Below are 21,282 nucleotides of genomic sequence, written 5' to 3'. Positions count from 1 at the left end.
CCGACTCTAGTCCAATCATAACAAATAAGTGTGAGTAGGACGAATGGAATACGGAACCCAAAAGGGAGAAACAGAAAATAGCATCTCCGCTGCAAGATAGACAGAGAAAGTCGATTAAACATAAAAAAAATCATCCATTTGGATTGAAGTTGCAAAATGCATCGCGTTCGATCAAATCGACTGACTACACGGAAAACAAAACATGTGTAGGGGAAATGCAGGTAATGTCGGCCTAAGTGTCCCTCCCATTCAAATATTGACAAATATTGACAAAACTACACTGCTGTATCATGGACGATAAAACATTCGTAAAAGCGGACTTCAAATAAATTTTGCGAAACTAGTATGTGACTGTGAAAGACAAGTTCTATGTTTCAGAGTCCCTCAGAAAACAAAAAATTCATAAAACAGCAAAAAAGGTTATCTTCCATTTAATTCCACTTAATTAATTTTGGTATCCATGACAGATACGTATTTCGACTACAATGTGCAGTCTTCATCAGTGTCATTCCCACTAAAGAACAACTGCACATTGTAGTCGAAATACGTATCTGTCATGGATACCAAAATTAATTAAGTGGAATTAAATGGAAGATAACCGTTTTTGCTGTTATATTTAGCATTCCGCTAACAACCCAATTTCATTACTTCAAGAAATTCATGATTTGGCAGGCGATTTGTTCGTGTGGAGCAAGCCTTTCGTAACAACTACAACCGTAAATGTCTCAATCATGTAGAGTGCTTTAAGAAACGACTGCTTCCGTTTCTCAAATCACACAACGTTCCTACAATTTTTTGGCCAAATCCAACCTCTTGTCACTACTCCAAGGACGTTCTGGAGTGGTACAAGACGAGTGGAATTATTTTCGTATCGAAGGATCTCAATCCCCCAAACACACCGGTGTTGCGGCCGATCAAAAGATACTGGGCTATTATTAAACACGAACTCCGTAAGCATCCTAAAGTTGTCACTACGGAGCAGGAAATGTTTAAATCATGGTTGAAAGCAGAAAACAATGTCTATTCATCCATAGAGGTAACTCTAAGACTAGTAGGTCCCGAAGTAACGTGCTCAACTTTATGGCTCAACTCTGGTACTATCTTCGGTCCCAAGCTAATCGATTCACCCCTCGAAACATATGAAATTCAATAACCCCTCATTTTATCTGTCAAACTTTCGTAGCGATTCAAAAGAAACATTGTGTAGTACTAGAATTTTTACTAGAATGGGGTACGTTAATCGATTTGCTTGGGACCAATAGGCTAGTCAAGTAGTGAGCCAATTTAAAATCATATTACATTCGCTGAAAATTTTATGACAATCGGTTGAAAGACTTATTTTTGTACTTTTAAGTGATGCAATTTAACTTGAGGCTATTCTGTAAAGATTTGAGAATATTTTGTAACCAGTTGGTTACAATCCGTGGATTTTCGTTTGTATGAGTTGTTGTTGTTTGGAAAATTCACGTATTTTAATTTAAAAGACAGAAGGCAACACACAGCAGCGAGAGGGTTAGTACCGCTGCAAAAAGACTCGAAAGATACTAAAGGGAGGACAATTAAGCTAAACATGGAGAATGATCGGCAAAAGGCATGCGAGTGGCCATGTTGTAAAAGAAAATACCTTCTAATTGGCAGAAGTAATCAGGCGTCCGTGTAGACCGGTATCGTGAAGTGTAGTGCATATACAATAACTCCCCCCCCCCTTGTGGGGTTTGGGCTGGAAAGCCTACCTCCGTTCAGGACCTCTTGTGCTTTTGTACATTTTGTACACCTCGTACCGTAAGCAAAACGGTTTTACACGGCTCGGCTCGGAAGTCAAGATGGCTTCCGAGCCTAATAGTAAATGATCCTCGATCGTCCGTCAGGGACGATTCCCTCAGGCCGGTGGCCTTAATTGCCAAGGAGGGTCCCGTCTCGGCTCGACCAAGGTGGCCATGCCACGGTCAGCCGATTTTGTCAACGACGGAAGACGCCTGCCAGCCAAACGAGCCAGCAACGCCTGCTGAGCCGTATGTGGCTGATGAACGCCACCAGATCCGCCATTCTCCCAAAGCGGCAACAACACTGTCTGCAGCCCGCGCCGCAAGTTTCCGGCCACACGGTAGTGCAGGAGCAGCCGTGTGGGCCAACGCCAGCGTCGCGACACCGAAGAAGAATCTGCTGCAACAGTGAGTACCGTAACATTTTAAACCCTCGCATACACGCCACATATATGTGAAAACCCACACCCACACGCCACAGAAAAGGGCAAATAAAAGTGTTAGAAAATGTGAATATTCCTGTGTTTCATACTTTGTCCGCGTAGCCCCTCCGAATACCCAGTAACATGCCAGCCCTGCGACACAGTTCAGGGGTCTCATGCTACTGAGCTAGTTACCCGGGAGTGTCTGGTCATGCCATAGTCACAATTTAGAGCATAGACTTGCGTGTATCGGGGTATGTTTTCAAATAGTTAATATATTTTAAACTATTTTAGAAATCAGCTATCCTCGCCATTCCAGATTGACATATTTATAAGTCAAATTAAATCTCCATTCTCATGAGTTGTTTCAAAAGTATTTGAGAATATTCTGTAAATATTTCAGGTTATTTGGAGCATAGACTTTCATGTATCTGGGAAATTTAGAAAATAGTTTATCTTACCCCGTTCACATTACAGCCTATATCACGTAATATAGGCTGTCTTGCAATGAACACTCATACAAAGGATTTCCAGTGAAAACTAGATGTATGAGTGCTCATTGCAAGACAGCGTATATCACGTGATACACGTTGTAATGTGAACGGGGTATAATATAAATCAGTTTGGAAATTCAGATTGTAGGGTTACGGTATGTAATGTGGGTCTAGTCCTTTCATTCGGCCTATCACGCAAATAAATAATTAATTAAGGAATATTACACAAAAAATAAGGAAAATATTGATCACTGATGGTTGATAAATGTGTACCACACACAAATCAATTTATATCACAACATTTCAATACATTTTCAGCTCTCGTAAGTAATAAAACTGGTTGAGAATATCACAATGTTCGGAGTTTTTAGCCGCCATGACTTATAAGGTTAAGATGGGAAGGTTGACTGACGATCATCAAATGGCCTGATTATGGCATTTATTGATTGGAATTACCTGATAATACACACTAGACGTAAAACTTACAGTTGCTGTTTGAATATTTTATGTTTATTTTAATTGTTTAACAACGTTTTCACAAGTAAAACATGGACCCAACTTTAGGGACACATTTCTTTTCTATGTTCCTAACTATGGCCCATGAAATTCATTTGACAGCATATAGCAATAAGAGTAACGTCAACAATGTTGTTTTGCATTTGGATGATAAGGAACGAACAGGAAGGGAGATTTTTTCTGCCAAACCTGTATAATGAACATCACAATGTTTTGATTTAGATATTCTGCGGTCGAAAGACGATAAGCGAAATTTTTAATTTTTAATTTTTAACTTGAGTGATTTAATGTAGTTTTCGTAAAATTTTCTCTAAGAAATGTTTTGAGGAATGAAGAGTATTAAGTTAACAGTGATAGTGATAAAAAAAAATACATAAGAAAACGTTACCAAGAGCGTTTTTTTTGAGAATCAAACAGGATAGGACGAAGTTGCATCCATAAATAGACCCAATTTGGGGACAATAGACCGATATTACATACATTTCCCTGGTGAGTTTTTGTCTTAAAAAAAGTAAGTTTTTCAACTTTTTGCGGTTCCTGATAGCAAACGACATGATAAGCATATCTAAGCATACCATTTAGCAGTAGAATATCGTTTGCAGGTAAATTCATTGATGAGTTATGATTAAAAACGTAATCGATGGCTGCATATTAGACCGAGGTTAGGGACGTATACCCTAATTTTTATAAATCAAATTGAACATCAATGAGAACTTCCAAAAACAATTGAGATTATTCTGTAAAAAAAAATCCGCATATTTGAAACATGGACTATGAGGGTATTTTTGAAAATAATTAGACTAATTTAATTCACATTAGAAATCGACGAAATCACCCGGCTTTGCAATTTCAGATTGAAATATTTATAAGTTAAATTGAATCTCAATCCTCATGAGTTGTTTGTAGCATAGACTTGTATGTACCGTTATACTTATTTAATTTATTTTAGAAATCACTCGGCTTTGCCATTCCAGATTTAAATATTTGAATGATATAAGGGTTGGCATATTTGTGATTTCAGTCCAAGGTAATTTTGAAACTGCGGTTTTCAGCATTTTCATGCAGAACCGATGCCTCTCTGTATAGAACCTTGTCGGATGGTTCTTTTGGTCATTTGAAATGACTCATTTCTGAGTTTTTCCGAGTTTTTGGAAATGCCAAAAGAGAGTTATCAGTTCTCTATAAAAATATTGAAAATTTCAATTTTTTAAATTATTTCGGATTGAAGCCAATTGTATTCTATCCCAAATATTATTGCAGGGTGTCCATTGGCATTTCCAGAAACTCTAAGAAATATTGCCGGAACTCAGTCGGGGGTTGGTGGTTCTTCATTGAAATCGCTATAAATTGCAATTTCAAAATTATGTCGGTCTGAAATTAGCATCTTCAACTATGTAAAATCGTTATCTTCGTTAACATAAATAGTTAAAGAACATAGCTCACCATCCCTCTCCAACTGGGGAGTTTGGTAAAGAGAGATGATCGACCCGATTCGTACCTTCCTCAAGGTTGTCCTTGCTCACTTTCTATTCTCTATATACAATTTTCACACGACCGTACTGCCCATAATCGCAAGTCAGATTTTACAAGTTTTCTTATTTGACACTTATTTTAGAGGGATAAATTTAAAAATAAACGTACAATGTGATAGAATGCATCTATATTTACCAAAAAATATTTAATAAAATTTCGTGAAATTTTTATTTTATGGTCAAAATCTGAGTGGGACTAACTTGCGATTACATTTAACGTCAATGAGAAAAATAACCGCAAGTCAGTCACAATTCCATGACGATGCTACATTAGTTAAGCACAGTATTGAACAGTAGGTAGATACCATGGTCCCATAGAACGTTTTTGTATGTTTCTGGATTTGTTCCGCTGGTTCCAGAGCAATGGCCGGAACATTTTCCGGTGAGTATGGGTCTTCATCAGACCAGAGCCAAACGTGCCAAACCCACCATGCGTTAAATCAATTGACATGATAATTCAATAATAAGAGCAATAAGAGTCATGATGAGTGACCACCACCATGTTGACCACACCCGGACATGTTCCGGGTATTCCCGAGGAAGTGGTAAATCCATTTTTAAATCAAAATCTATCAAGCGATACATCAAATCACATGAGAATTCAAAGCCATGACCCATATCCATTGGCGGTCAAACTGACTATCGTAAGAGCTGTATTGGCCACATCCGGACATGTTCTAGATACCCTAGGAAACGTGGACAAAATCTGTCTTGAGACTAATCTCATGATGCGATGTGTTGTCTAACTATTTTAATTCTATAGAAGCAATCCTAAAACAAAATCTGTGACGTTGTTTTATAGTTTATTTAATGAAATCCTATATTTTCTAATGAGACTGACTTGTGGTTACTTTTCACTGTGGGACAGTTTGACTTGGTATTGTTTTTCATTTTTCTTTAACAAACCACATTTTTTCAATAGCACATCTCAAAAACATAAAAAATAAACTGATTAATGATGCAAACTCAAAATTGATAAAAATGCAGATGGGACTGACTTGCGATTACCGGCAGCGTACTCTAGTTGAACTATCAACTCTATACTTTCATCTCCTCATCTATCGTATAAAATGACCACTTAAGCAACAAGCAATACGAAACTAACGATTTTAAATTGGCTCACTACTTGACTAGCCTATTTGTCCCAAGCAAACGATTAACATATCCCATTCTAGTCGAAATTCTAGTACTACACTATGTTTGTTTTGATTCGCTATGAAAGTTTGACAGATAAAATGAGGGGTTCGTGGATTTTCTTATGTTTCGAGGGGTGAATCGATTAGCTTGGGACCGAATATAGTACCAGAGCTGAGAAAAAAGTTGAGCTCGTTTCTTCGGGACCTTCTGGTCTTAGAGTTACCTCTATGACTTAAGTCTGTCATTTAAAACATAGCGTCTTCAACTTATAACATGTTATTTGAAACAACTCGAAAGAAGAAAAATATTGTGCACAAACACCTGGAAAATCCGGAGTGGTCTGGTTCCAAGCTGGCTAAAGTGCTGAAGATGCCGAAACAGTTGGTCGAGTGCTCAAAACCTACAAGGAAACCTTGAGTGTGGAAAGGAATCAGCGGATCTACAAAAAACTGGAACCAGGGATCGTCAGCAAGGTGTTGAGGTTCGTTAAAGCCAACCCCGGACTTTCGATCCCAGATGTGGCCAGAAGGCAAAACGCCAACTTTCCAGGAAAGGATTCAAGTCGTACAAAGCCAGTAAACATCCGAACCGGCACATGAAGCAGGATTCCGTGGCCAAAAGCGTGCAAGGCTCTTGTACGACCGTGTTTTGGCGATACCCAAGGGCTGCACTTTGATCAATGACGAAACATACGTCAAACTCAATTTTAAGCAGCTTCCCGGTCAAAAGTTTTACATCGCGACTGGACGTGGGGATGTGCTGGGAAGACTCACTGTTCGTGTTTGCCGACAAGTTCGCGAAGAAGGCCATGATTTGGCAAGTGATTTGCAGTTGTGGCCTGAAAACGGAACCATTCATCATATCCTCGACGATGACAACCCAAGTTTACATCAAAAAATGCCTGAAAAAGCGTGTATTGCCGTTCATCCGCAAGCATAGGGGCAAAGTCATCTTTTGGTCCGATTTTTCCAGCTGCCACTACTCCAAGGTGGTTCTGGAGTGGTATGCTCTCAACAGAATCGATTTTGTCCTCAAGCTAATGAATCCTCCGAATTGCCCGGAATTTCGACCAACCGAAAAATACTGGGCAATTTCCATAGTCAGCCTTTAACCTAGGGTGGCCCCTAAAAATCGGGTTTAAATCAGTAACTTTTCTGCATTGATTTATCGAAAAACATATGATCTAGACACTTTTTAGGTGCTAACCCATTTGTTGAAAAGTTATAAACGATATTCACTGAAAATCGAAAAGAGATAGAAAATTACTTTCTTCAGCAAAGTTGCTTCAAATCAGTTCCTCTACAACTTTGTCGAAAGCGTCAAATTTAATATTGCTGTTCCCCATTTTAGGCTCAATCAAATCCGACACGCAATCGGAATTGAATTTTCTTCCCAGTTCAATGTATTTCAGTACCTATAGTATGCACATGGCAATCGTCAAGCGATCCACTGCTCAAGCCATCAACTCAGAAATTCCTCTAAAAACAACATTGTTTACCCATTTAATTTCCTCATCTTCATCGCACCACGCCAAAACAAAAATCCAAAAATAATAGCATCGAATAATATGATGAATGAACTCCTTGCTCACTCGCAGAGTCCATAGTATCGTCATCAGCTTGGTGCCATTGTATCTCTCGCTCCTCTACTCACTGTTAGAAGTTCATATAATAAACAGATCAGTAGTGGGCGGAAGGAGCGGGACAGCGGATCCCGTGCGAGACTAATCAAGAGAGTAAACACACCCAATGATCGTTCTCTCAGTAGTAGGTACTTTACTTCTAGTAGCTGTGCGCTGCTACTAAGAAGCCTGCCCCGACCGCGATCGTTGGTCAGTAGAACGCTACCGTTCACGACGGTTAAACGCTTTTTCGCTTGCTTGCGCGCGCGTGCTTCACCAAACCGAACCCTCTAAAAGAATCCAAAGCGGTTGTTTGACTTCGAAGAAATGCAAACATTCTGATCATTGAAAAGTGCAATTGCAAGTTGTTTGGATTCGAACCGGCTTACAGTCGCCACACGCAGTGAATCAAAGTAGCGATTTCCGAAGTGCAATGTTTTGATTAGTAAAATTTCGCAATAGTGTGATTGTTACAGTACATTGGTTGAAAAATTTACTCGTTGAAAAAAAGAATTTATGCAAACAAACACGACAATGACTGCCGAGTCGTTGAAACCGTTTCTTAGTGCACCGAATGCTTTGGGAACTCTACCGAAGGAATGTGTGGAGCGGAAAACGGTGAAGAGCTGTCTGATTATCTGCGGCATTGTGATCCTGTTTGGGCTGGCAGTTTCCGTTGTAGGCCTGGAGGTAAGATAATTTACTTTCACTTGTTCGCTTTGAACATAACCAATTATATGTTCGGTGGCAGTATAAAATAGCTTTAATTTTGAAAGGATCATCTGAAACTGTTTTGGAATCGATAAAATGTATTCCTGCACGATTGACCTGTATACATAAATCTAATTTTTTTTTTCAAAAGCAACGGACCCAATTATAAGGTGTAATTTTGTTTCACATCTTATGAAATGGTACACTAGTGAATATTTCACTCTTCACTCCCAAATTTGACGATATCATCTATTGCAATATTTCACTCCATGCAGTTGAGGATAACGCTTCAAATATGTGAAATGGAAATCAACACTCCATATTATAGAGGACATCGGTCCATTCTTCTAGCTTGACATAGATCCAACGTTTCAATGCACAGTGGTCCAGAATGTAGATTTAGGTGGAATGATATGTTTTGAGCCTGAAATTGAAACTTTAGACTAAAAGTTTCTTCTACAAAGTTGTTACTTATAGTTATGCCCTCATTTTTATGACAATGAATTCTAGGGTGGTTCCTATTATCATTTAAATCAAAAATCTAACTTTTTTGTTTGAATAAATTAAGGTATACATTCTTCGGCAAAGTTATAGCTGAGCTAATTTTAAGCAACTTTGTTGAAAATAACTTTTTTGTATCTCTTAAATTGGCCGATTTAGAGCTATTTTCTTGAATTGAGTTAGGGTGATTCTTAAAAAAAACAGTTTTTTTGCTCTATTTTTCTTATTTCGAATTTCTCAGCAAAGGTGTATTGAGATAACTTTTAGATCTTAAGAAGGCGCAAATTGCTAATTGCTACACAAAGCTTGTCAATATCTTTCGCCGATCAAGAGTTATTGACGTTTTTATACTAAAAATATGCACTTTTCAAATGTTAATATCTCTGGTTGGGGCAAACAAATTAAAAGTTTTTTTGCAGCATTTGAAAGGGCGTATGTTATTCTCAATAATATGAAAAAATTGGAGGTATGTTATTTTTTAAACTCGTATAAAATCAATTTGAATTTATTCATATTTTTACTATATTTGAGTATATCTTTTTTATTAGAAGAGATACAGGCAACAAATTCAGATATAAAACATTTGTCTTAAAGAGTTTTAAAAGTCTCTAGAAGATGACTTTCATGATAAATTTCAAATAAAAAAGTTATTGGCAAAAGATGGATTTCATAGGACCACTCTAATGACCAATTTATATAAAATGTGCTAGTACATTTGTTTCAATATTTGGACATTTAGTGTCTTCGAAGAAGTTTTTGTTCTTAAAAATTCCCTTCTTTTGGTGTTTGCAAACGTCAGGGTGGTCCTCAAATTAGGGAATTTTTAAAACTAACTTTTTTGTCTACAAAATATAAACATGTGTTGTTCAACAAAGTTGTAGTTAAGTTACTTGCAAGCAACTTTGTCGAAAAAAAAAATTCTATCTCTTAACGTTCTCATTTTAGAGTAATTTTTCGGAGTTGACTTAGGGTGTTCCTGGAAAAAATAGTTTTTTAGCAATTACTTTTTTATTTGAAAATTCTCATGAATGTTATCTTCTAGAGACTTTTAAAACACTTCAAGACGAATGTTTTATAGTTGAACTTGTTGCCTGTATCTCTTCTAATAAAAAAGATATACACTCAGGTCTTTTTTTACACGGGGGATACGTACCGTGTAAAAAAAACCGTGTAAAAAAAACCTACGAGATTTTGATTTTTCGCATGCTTAAATGTTTTTAAAAAATCGGATTTTGATGCCATTTGTAATTAAAGCATGATATGGTCCATATAGACATATTTTAAGAATTTCTGTATTTACTCCAAAAATTGTGATTTTATTTTAAGTATGCCATACGATTACCTATAGCTTGAAACGGATAATGTGATTGGAATCAAGTCGATAGGCTGTATCGTTGTCGAGAAATCGTTAAAAACGTACCGTGTAAATCGTAGAAAACCGTGTAAAAAAAACCGCGTAAAAAAAACCGCGTAAAAAAAAACCGCGTAAAAAAAAACCGTGTAAAAAAAGACTTCAGTGTACTCAAATATAGTAAAAAATATGAATAAATTCAAATTGATTTTATACAAGTTTAAAAAATAACATACCTCCAATTTTTTCATATTATTGAGAATAACATACGCCCTTTCAAATGCTGCAAAAAAACTTTTTTTTTTTGTTTGCCCCAACCAGAAATATTAACATTTGGAAAGTGTATATTTTTAGTATACAAACGTCAATAACTCTTGATCGGCGAAAGATATTGACAAGTTTTGTGCAGCAAACATTTGCGCCTTCTTAAGATCTAAAAGTTATCTGAAGACACCTTTACTGAGAAATTCAAAATAAGAAAAATAAACCAAAAACCTGTTTTTTAAGAGCCACCCTAACTCAATTCAAGAAAATAGCTGTGAATCGGCCAATTTAAGAGATACAAAAAAGTTACTTTCAACAAAGTTGCTTGAAATTAGCTCAGCTATAACTTTGCCGAAGAATGTATATCTTAATTTATTCAAACAAAAAAGTTAGATTTTTGATTTAAATGATAATAGGAACCACCCTAGAATTCATTGTCATAAAAATGAGGGCCTAACTATAAGGAACAACTTTGTAGAAGAGACTTTTAGTCTAAAGTTTCAATTTCAGGCTCAAAACATATCATTCCACCTAAATCTGCATTCTGTACTACTGTGCAATGGTGGACGTCGAAACAGTAATCGTTTTAATTGCTGTTTGACTGCTAAGCCGAAAAATCTTCCTCTGTACTTCAGATAAGGTGCATACAGGGATACTCAAAATAACTAGGAAAGGCAAATTTTTGGTCAACTTTGTATTGTTGTAGCACAGACAAACAGACATAACACTCGTAAGTTGTTAATCGAATAAGCATTTAACGGTTAATTTAAAAGTATCGTAGTTGGTAGTACCGCCACCTGTGACGTGCATAGTCATTTTCCTTGCGTTTGACGTTTGCACACTACCGCCATCTGTTCAGCGTACTACCCACCACAGTGTACTCAACAGATGGCGCTAATGTTTCAGCGACGATGTTTTACAGTGAGAAATATTCAATGTGTTATGTATGTTTGTCTGTGGTTGTAGCTTTGTTAAAAATGGTCCGATTTTAGTTCTTCCCAAAGCATTCGACTGGAAAACTAATATAATGTTATGGTGTGGCCACGGAAATAACCATAGCCACCGGATACCGGAGACATTAGGGGTTTCAGAGGGCATCTGTAACCAACAATTTGTGATCAGATTTTTTTTTAGGATGCCGGTTAAAAATCTATAAAAGAAAAATCACTAAAGATCAAAGTTGGCCGCTCTGCTAAATGGACGTATTTGTGTTTTGCCGCGTGATTTTCTCGGGAAAACTTCAATTCAAATTTGAAATAATGTGTTAATAATAATAATAATAAATAATTATTATAATAATAAATAATAATAATAACAACACTGTGTAACAAGCCTTTCTAGAACTGGGAAAATTCGCTTTATTTGACTTTCTCGTGGTCCCCTGAGTAAAAGTCTCCAACAAACTTATACTCTAACACGTCCTAAGTTTTTGGTACCGCCCTATTCATGAATGGTTCAGAAGTCGTTTTTTTTTTAGAAAATTACCCGAGGAACATTTTTCTACAACATTTGAAAACGATATCTCATTGTCTTACCGCTCGTTTGGGTAATTTTTCAAATTGGGTACTGCCCTAAAAATCTAGAATTCATGAAAATTCACTATAAATAACATAGTATGTGCTGGTATGTTGAGATTTTCATATAGTAATTATTTTAACAACCCAAAAGAATGAAAACACTCTAAATTCGATGACCTTAATCATACTTTATTGTTATTTTATTAATTTTAATAATATTACCGGTCTTCCCTGATTATAAGAATAACACGACTTTCTTCTTGTCCTCTGATTAAAAGTCTAGAACATACTTATACCCTAACACGACCTATTTTTTTGTACCACCCTTTATATGAATTGGGTATGAATGGTATGTTGTCCCGATGATGGTCGTATGCTGCCTAACTAAAGCATGTTACGATATTGCTGTCTGATAGTTTTTGGTTAGAAACGCTTAGGGCAACATTTTTCTAGAATATTTAAAAACGATATATCGCCGTCTTACCCCTCGTTTGGGTGATTTTTAAAATTGGGTACCCCTTCTCAAAAACATAAAATCCAAATAAATTCACTTCACAGTACCAACCGTTATTTAACTGTGTTCACTATAGGGACTTCTTTCGACGCGGAGTATATAAAATAAGTCTAGTCTCTTGTTCTGAGTTCTAGTAAAAACTAAACAGATGTTTATTGAAAGGCCTTTTTATATGTAAACATTCGAACAGTTTATATTTCAACTACAAAGGATAACTGCATTCATTCTGTTCATCCAATTCATTCTATTCAAACCATCCTAATGATGGGTTCGGAACAGTTGGTCGAATACGACCGCACTCCTACACATTACACATACTATTATACCTCATTTTGGTGATTTTCCTTATAAAGTACCCACTCTAAAGATCTAAAGCTATGGGGAATGCTCAATAAAACCAAAATTGTAACTATTAATTACTAGGCTTCAACTAAGTTCCAGCATAACAGATATAACATTTTTTTCCTGCATACCAAGCTTCAAATGGTGCAGCAATCTGATGGAATCTTTCGTCGTGTTCATCAGTTTCGGTGCTCAATTGTTTTTCGAGTTGATCGAGATGGCAATACAGGAAATGGATTTTTAGGGACATGTGCACATTTATATCGCATCGTTGAACGCGATTATCATACTTTCAATAATTGATCGGAATCTTGGAGACCGATTTGTTCCAAAACAATTATGAATCAGATCTTTAACGCATCTCCAGGCAACTTGTTCCTTTGGCAAAAGATTGCTTTCGAAGACTGTACTCTTCTATAGCTTCCTAATATTCGAGCCAATAAGTATTCCTGCCGAACGAATAAAATGAAGATTATTCTATCATATAGATATTAACTTGCAACTTGCAACCTTCTTTAAGTTTAGCTGGTCTTAATTTCTGGAACACGTCACGCAAACATAGAAACGCTGGAATTTTCTTGTCCAATAACTTAATAAAGTTTTTAAGTATCCCTAGCTGATATGAAGGGGAAGAAGCAAGATTGAGTCTCTGAGAACGAGTGGTGGGTAGATTACATTACATTTCCTTAGCTTGTTTTGTCCACGAATTTCCCAATCCTGAAAACTGATACGACCATCATCGGGACAATATACCAAAGTTCATAAAGATGGTGGTACCAAAAAATTACTACGTGTTAGGATATAAGTATGTTCTAGACTTTTACTCAGGGGACAACAAGAAAGTCAAATATGGTAAATTTTCTCAGTCCTAGAAATTTGTGTTGTTATTATAATCAGGAAAGGCTAATAATATTTTTAAATTGAATAAAATAACAATAAAGTATGAATAAAATCATCTGATTTAGAGTGTTTTCATTCTTTTGGGTTGTTAAAATAATAACTTTATGGAAGTCTCAACATACCAGCACATACTATGGGTTTTACAGTGATTTTACATGAATTCTAGGGGTAAGACAACGACATATCGTTTTCAAATATTCTAGAAAAATGTATCTCAAGTAATTTTCTACAAAAAACTCCTGGACGGCGATGTTGTAACATTCTTTAGTTAGGCAGTATACGACCGAGATCGGGAAAACATACCAAACTTGATAAAGAGGGCGGTACCACAAAATTAGGACGTGTTAGGATATAGGTATGTTCAGGACTTTTACTCAGAAGTCTACAAAAACGTCAAATATGGTCAACTTTCTCAGTCCTAGAAAAAAAACTTCGATTTGTTACACAGTGTAATTGATAGTAATACTAATTATTAGTAATGTGATGTGGAACTGTAAATGGAATGCGTGATGGTGACCAAATGGAGTCCCACTCCTTTCAGTTGCTGGCGAATAGTTGAGTTTCGGTAGACAGCTGTTTGTTCTAGCCGACGCTGACACATAATTTTCTGTAGCTCTTTTTCAAAAAACCAATCAATTGGGTTCTTTAATTTTGAAAAATATATCGTTTTTAATATATCATCTGAAAGAGCTTCGTTTTCTGAACAGAGCGATATTTTTTTCGAACCCACACACTTTTATCTTGATTTTTAAATCAAGATTTAAAGCAAAATAATTACTTCACTGTTTGACACTAAACTGACATACTGACACCTCGCTCCCATACAAAGTGACACCGAGGGGCGCTAATAAGGTGATTTTTACAAATGTAATCGTACTTATTTAAAATAGTTCCAGTGTACCAAAATTGATGAAATTTTTGGTTTGGGTTCCATTTTTAATGCTGATTAAGAATATGCATTTACGTCAATACCCTTAAAGAACCCAATTGGGTTAATCCAATCCAAAAACCAAAATTTCATCAATTTTGGTACACCGGAATTATTTTAAATAAGTGGGATTACATTAGCAGAAATCACCATCTTAGCGCCCCTCAGTGGTACTTTGGATAGGAGCGAGCTGTCAATTTGGTACTTGAGCGACAAACAGTGAAGTTAATATTTTGCATTAAATCTCGATTACTTTTTCGAAGGGACATATCAGTTTTTGTGAACAATGCATTTGACCGCCGATTTGGCATAACTGGTAACTCACACACGCATACTAACACTGGGGGAAAATTTCCCCAGTTAGCATGCGTGGGCGACTTATCAGTTACGCCAAATTGACGATCAAATGCATTGTTTACAAAAGCTGATACGTCCCTTCGAAAAAGTAATTGAGAAATCTTGGTTAAAAAATCGAGTTTTGTTTTGATGACCGAAAAGTTATTCCTTTTTCCAATTAAACACATATAATATCATAGTGATATCAATGTTTAACATACTAAGCAGGGTTTTAATTATACAAAGCAGATCACTAGCTGTCATGCTGAAAAAATCTGGTGTTTGAGACAAAAGTTATTGTACGTCGTTTGGTGGCCCCCTAATGTTACTTAAGTCAAAGTGTATTTACCAGGATATTCGGGAGCATTATCAATCACGTATCCTTACGTCCAGCCCATTCATCATTTTAGGACCACCGAAATCATGTTAGCAACAAACAGTTCAATTTATTCCTTCATAAATCTCACGTCAACCATGTCTGGATGTTTTCGAAAAATTTCGAAAAGGAATTTATTTGTCATCATTGATGTCATTGGGGAAGTTTTTATACATGCTTCTGTCAATTTGTTGATGTAAGTAAAATTAGGGTGTACCCTAAAGCCTGGTCCGCAGCTGAAAAGTAAGTTTTCGAAATTGCTCTGAAGTTTACGTTCATTAAACTGTTCCCGCATTCCTTTGATGTTCCGCTAATTGGTTTGAAAATGAAAAATGGAACCTAAATCCAAAATTTTATCAATTTTGGTACACTGGAACTGGCAAAAATCACCATCTTAGTGCCCCTTGGTAGGACTTTGTATGGGAGCGAGCTGTCAACGAATTAGATTTAGTGTCAACGATCAAAAACTTAAATCTTGATTTAAAAATCGAGATGAATGTCTACAGGATCGATAAAAATATCGTTGTGCTCATAGAACAAAGCTCTATCAGATAATGTATAAAAACGGTATATTCTTCGAAGTTAAACAACCCAATTCTCGAATGCTCTCAAACATTTTTTGAAGTTTTCGAATTTTTTTCGAGGTTCTCGGAACAACTTTAAAGTTCCTGCAGTTTACTTGAAGATAATGGAACTGCCCAAAGGTTTTTGTATGCTCCCTGATACTATTGGCACTTTCCTGAAATTTACTCTCAATTCTCAGAATTTACTTTCAATTCTCGTAACTGGAGTATTTAAATAGTAATATTCTGTTGATACCAGAACAATCGGGATATCGGGATGGTCATTCTTGTGAAATCGCGTTGAATTTGGTATTAGCGAAGTGGAAAAATAACTTAGAGTGTAAAGATACGATTGCGGCTGTTTTTTTATTCTAAAACAATTTCTAGGTCCTTATTGTTACGATCAATCAAGCGCTTTGGAATTACGAGTACTGCATATAAATGGTTTGAAACCTATTTGTGTGACAGAACTCAACGGACTGTTTTTAATGATTATGTTTCCAGTCCCGTGGGAAATAACCATGGAGTGCCCCAGGGAAGCGTATTAGGGCCCCTGTTATTTATTATGTATATTAATGACTTTTTTGAAATCAATCGTTTTGCAGCTGATACTGTGTTATTCATTGCAGCTAAGGATTTAGATGATGCCGTTTCACACTTGAATGGTTGATGGTTGAAGTATAAGCAGTTGAAATTGAATACAAGTAAAACTAAATGTATGGTAATTTCGCGGAATCGAGTAAATGAGAACGTTTCTGTTGTAATTGACAAACTTAAGCTCAACTCTCACATTGTCAATGTCATCAAGAAAATTGTCAAGAAGTATGGAATTCTATATCGACTGAAAAACGATTTAACTATTACCCGTATATAGCTATACAAAACAATCATCTCTCCTCATCTAGACTTTTGACCTTCCATTTTATTTCTGGCCAATGAAACACAAATATCGAGATTACAGCGCTGGCAGAGTAAAATAATGCGTTTGATTTTGAGATGTAATCGATTCACTTCCTCAACTTTGATGCTAGACGCCATGCAATCAACAATCAATTCGAAACTAACGATTTTAAATTGGCTTACTCCTTGACTAGTCTATTGGTCCCAAGCAAACGATTAACGTATCCCATTCTAGTCGAAATTCTAGTACTACACAATGTTTGTTTTTGTTTGCTATGAAAGTGTGACAGATAAAATGAGGGGTTCATGGATTTTCTTATGTTTCGAGGGGTGCATCGATTAGCTTGGGACCGAAGATAGTACCAGAGCTGAGCCAAAAAGTTGAGCACGTATCTTCGGGACCTTCTGGTCTTAGAGTTTCCTCTATGATACAATGGTTGTTGGTGAAGTAAATAATTGTATATTTGACTATGGTTTTTATTTTTAAAGTAGTTAACGGTTTGCTACCTCAATATTTGTGTGATCGAATTGAAAGAGGAAGTGACTTTAATAGATATAATACTAGAAACGCGGTAGAAATAAGAATATCACATTTCTTGACTTTTGCTTCACAAAATTCATTATATTTTAAGGGAATAAATGTTTTCAATTCGATGCCTAGAGATATCAAACGTTCAGCAACACTTACAGAATTTAAGAGACACTGCATTTCACACATGAAAACTGTGTGAACCAGTGATTTTTTTTTAATGAATTGACAAATTTTGTATCTTGACGAAGTTATCTCTAACGGATAATTTTGTATGGCTGTCATAATAAAAAAAAAAATGAATTTTGAAGCTTATTTGGAAGATGCTTTGAATTAGTAGTAAGTTTTCTGGCTGAATGCCGGGGGTTCGTGAGCATTCCAGACGTTGCTGAAAATTACGATAGCATCAGATTGCGGGGTTGATAGTGTATTAGAATGCTTTGTTGATTATTCATGATCTCTTGATCGCTGGGAATACTTGTGAATATTTAGGGTGGACAACAGGGTGAACAAAGAGGTGAACACCTATGCTTTTTCACATTTATATCGCTGTGAAGCAACTGAAAATTGTTGAGGGAATTTATGTCTCTAACTGTAACCAGTTCGTATTTGTTTGCTAATCTGGTTAAGATGGCATACTTAATTATCTTAAAGATAAATCGTCCCTTGTAGGGGTAAGAGGTGGGATCATCATCATCATCAACTTCTGTTAGGTTCCTATAATTTTCATAAAAAATGGGTCAAAATAATTATTTACTCCTCATTTATTTCTAATATTTATATTATTCATAATAAATAAATTATCATAAAACTGTGCCTGAGATAAGGTCTCACTATGTTCGTATCCCTATACTGTGATGGTCATATTTTGTGATCGTTTGATAGTATTGCGTGATTCCGTTTTAGCTGAAGTTGAGAAAGTGACTAAGGAACTATAAACACGTAGCTCCAATTGCGTCCAACAGAAGATCAACATTTCAGAATTAGCTCAACGTGTCAGTCTGTACCACTGACAGGCAATCTTCCTACCGCAGCTTTGAAATATGGTTATGGAGCAACGCTGTCTATGAATTACCAGAGAGGAAGAGTCAATCAATGCTCGTAAATGTTTCGCAAAAAAAGCCATGTCCATGTTTCGCAAAAAAAGCCGTCTCCTTCGTTTTCAATTCAACATTTCTCAAGCTACCTATGCAGAATAATTTGTTTAGAGTAAAACGCAATAAACGCAAAACCCAAATCTAATAATAGTTTTAACTAACAAACAAAACAAGTTGACACAAGTCACTGCAGTAACTTTCGAATGTGCACCCATTTCTTTCGCATTTTTAAACCCTTCAAACGCCTCTTTAGATCAAGTGCACATCCCGGCTCAAGCACAAGACGCAAAACCAGTAAAGCAAAGGTTCAAATTAATTTAGCCAAACCAAAAACCAAGCAGCGAAACGCTGATTAGGACAACCGACGCGGCGGTGACGAGGACGTTTCGTTAACGACAAGATGATCTGGTTCACCAGTTCTGCATTTGCTGCTGCTGCTCTGAGAGCTCTCTTGAGACGGCGTTCCGCAATGGTCTGGGCAGCATGTCATGCCCGCCTCCGGTCGTCCGCCCAAACCCTGGCGATGACAACCGGATGCATCCGTAACATTACCAATTTCCCTCCGGAGCCGCAACAGAACGCAATCACCACACTGCACAATTGCCATAGGTACCGTCCATGGACGATAGTTTATTTTGGGAGAAATGCGAATCGCTCATAAATGCAGTTGACTGGTTTTACCAATCTCATCCTCCAGAGTTGAATTAAAATTTAACGGGCAGCTCATCAGACTATCCGCTGCATTTTCCGGTGCCGCCGCCAGCCAAGTGAGACACTCAAAGATGTGCATCATCAAGAATAAGTGTAGTTTTATATTTGCCCCCAACCGGCAGACCGACCATCCCTACAGAGGGGCACGACAGCATGATGAAGAAGCGGTTCCAGATGACATCAAGAAGCTTAGCTATGTGTGTTGTTTGTATTTATACGAGTGAGACCGTGCCTGAAGATCCATCCCACGAGATGAGTTTCAATTTCAAAGTCAAGGAACTGTAACATGTTCTTCCTCCCCATTTTGCACCATCTTTCTCCGGTTTTAGTGCATGCAATTACTAAAAATAGATGGAGAGAAATGGTTTCAACTACTAATTAGAGACTGTCCCACTTCTCTACCAACTGCTCACTGACTGACGTTGTCGCCTGCAATCCTTCTTCAATCGCCTCTAATTCGCTCGATTGTCTTTTGCTATTTCAGATATGGAACATAAACAGGATCACCGATCTGCAACGGGAGGTCGACAGCCTAAAACAGCAAATGCAGGAGCTGCGTCAGCTACGAACGATTGAAAATCTGGAGGATTTTAACGAGTTCGAGGAAGCGGTAAGTTGATTGGAAGCGGTATCGTAAATCAATTAAAATGACTATTTCTGCGGGAATAATGGAACTTTGTGTGTGGGAATGCCAATCGCTGCACGGTGGGTAAAAATAGGACAGGAACACACACGTTTTATCAATTGACGCTGGCAATTGATATTTGTTTTTATGGGACAATTATTAAGTGTACCTGGGCTCCCGTTCGGAGGGGTTCGGCCAGTGGCCGCACACACTTACGGAAGTGGCGATGCGCAAACATGGATGGAATTTGCACTGTCCTTTCTGTGAAGGTTGAAAGTTGTGGTTATACAATTTAAACCTTAATGTTTAAAGTATGTTTATAGTATGAACTTAAATTATATCTTATTTGAAAATCGTATAAATTGGCTATAAATTAATTGGTGTACTTTTTAGTAGAATAATTGTATACTTTATTGCTTTGTTAATTGAAAGGAAAAACAACGTAATAGGATGTTCAAAATATGACAACATTATTTATTGAATCTACACGTTATTTCGAGGCTACTCAGTGACTGGATAGATAGCACTCATTTTTGGATGGATTTGTCAAAAATTGAGTAAATTGGTATTGCTCCGATGAGTGGAATCTACTCAGATTCTGGGTTTAATGGTTCTGATATCAATTTTTCCTATGTTCAAAATGGCGCACTTTGAAGTTGTGAACAGGCGATTTTTGCGCAGACTAAATTAGTTTTTAGAAGTGAAGCAGTGAAAATGAAGCAACTACGTAATAGCATAAAGGTAACTCTAAGACCAGAAGGTCCCAAAGAAACGTGCTCAACTTTTTGACTCTGCTCTGGTACGTTAATGGATGTACTTGGGACCGATAGGCTAGTCCAGTGTGAGCCAATTTAAAATCGTTAGTTTCCACCGGTTGGTAATAGCTTGGCTGGCGAAAGCTATAAGCAGCTTGTTGGTGTTGGTATCAATAAATACTTAATTATCATTTCATAATACTTTTTTTAAATATTCTTCCTAGACGAAATAATTTATATATAAAGCATTCATGGCGCATTCATTCCTTTCTATCGAAATGGGTAAGGCTAAGTCAGTTGGTAAATGTCATCATTTGAGTAACCGTTACCCAGTTTCCTCCATAGGCACGTTTACTCAAATTTGAGTAAACGAATGTTTACTCATTTTTGAGTAACTCTCCTTTTGGCTGGACTGAGGCGTTTTTGACTCAAAAATGAGTAGCTTCAAAATAGCGGGTATGAAAATGTATTCTAAAGGGTGTGTCGATAATTATTGCGATACTTTCAAACTTGTTAACTTTTTCATACTTGACCTAGTTTCTCCTTATAGTGTATTGTTTACATCCGCTCAAGTTGTGCAGTTGTCAGTGGGATTTCGGTTGAGATGGAAGAAAATCAGGAAACCGTTCGCGAAAGGATTTTGTTCACCCGCATTCAAAAATCCTGGGTTGTCGCATCGTGCCTTGGGAAAACTGGGGTTTTCAGCAGTTGAATAGGAATATTTCACGGGTTTGCAAGTTTGCTGTGGATGACCGTTTCAAACGGGAGTAGTTGTTGAAATTCGCTTTGAAGTACCTGATATGCACTTGTGGCAAACGGAGTGAACCATTGGTGACCAAAGGTACCATAAACGGTGAGATTTACAAAACTGAGTGCC

General features: G+C 36.9%; 2 protein-coding genes across 2 annotated transcripts in view; one reads left to right on the top strand and one right to left on the bottom strand.

Moving 5' to 3' along the window:
• The window catches only part of LOC135708141 (BOS complex subunit NOMO1), a 546,399-nt gene that overhangs the window by 270,003 nt on the left and 255,114 nt on the right, over nt 1-21,282 (bottom strand). The window lies entirely within an intron of this gene.
• Nucleotides 7,670-21,282, top strand: part of egr (eiger) — a 72,439-nt gene continuing 58,826 nt past the window's right edge. The window contains exons 1-2 of the mRNA XM_065230156.1: nt 7,670-8,175; nt 19,510-19,635. Of these exons, the coding sequence (XP_065086228.1) occupies nt 8,002-8,175; nt 19,510-19,635 (300 nt within the window). The 5' untranslated portion in view covers nt 7,670-8,001. The remainder of the gene's footprint in view (nt 8,176-19,509; nt 19,636-21,282) is intronic.

This window comes from Ochlerotatus camptorhynchus, unplaced genomic scaffold, assembly GCF_037179485.1.
Source record: "Ochlerotatus camptorhynchus isolate MF236.1 unplaced genomic scaffold, CSIRO-AGI_Acam_v1.1 ptg000328l, whole genome shotgun sequence".
Classification (NCBI taxonomy): Eukaryota; Metazoa; Arthropoda; class Insecta; order Diptera; family Culicidae; genus Ochlerotatus; species Ochlerotatus camptorhynchus.
The sequence above is the reverse complement of the archived record's forward strand: the minus strand, read 5'-3'. Positions and strand labels throughout refer to the sequence as shown.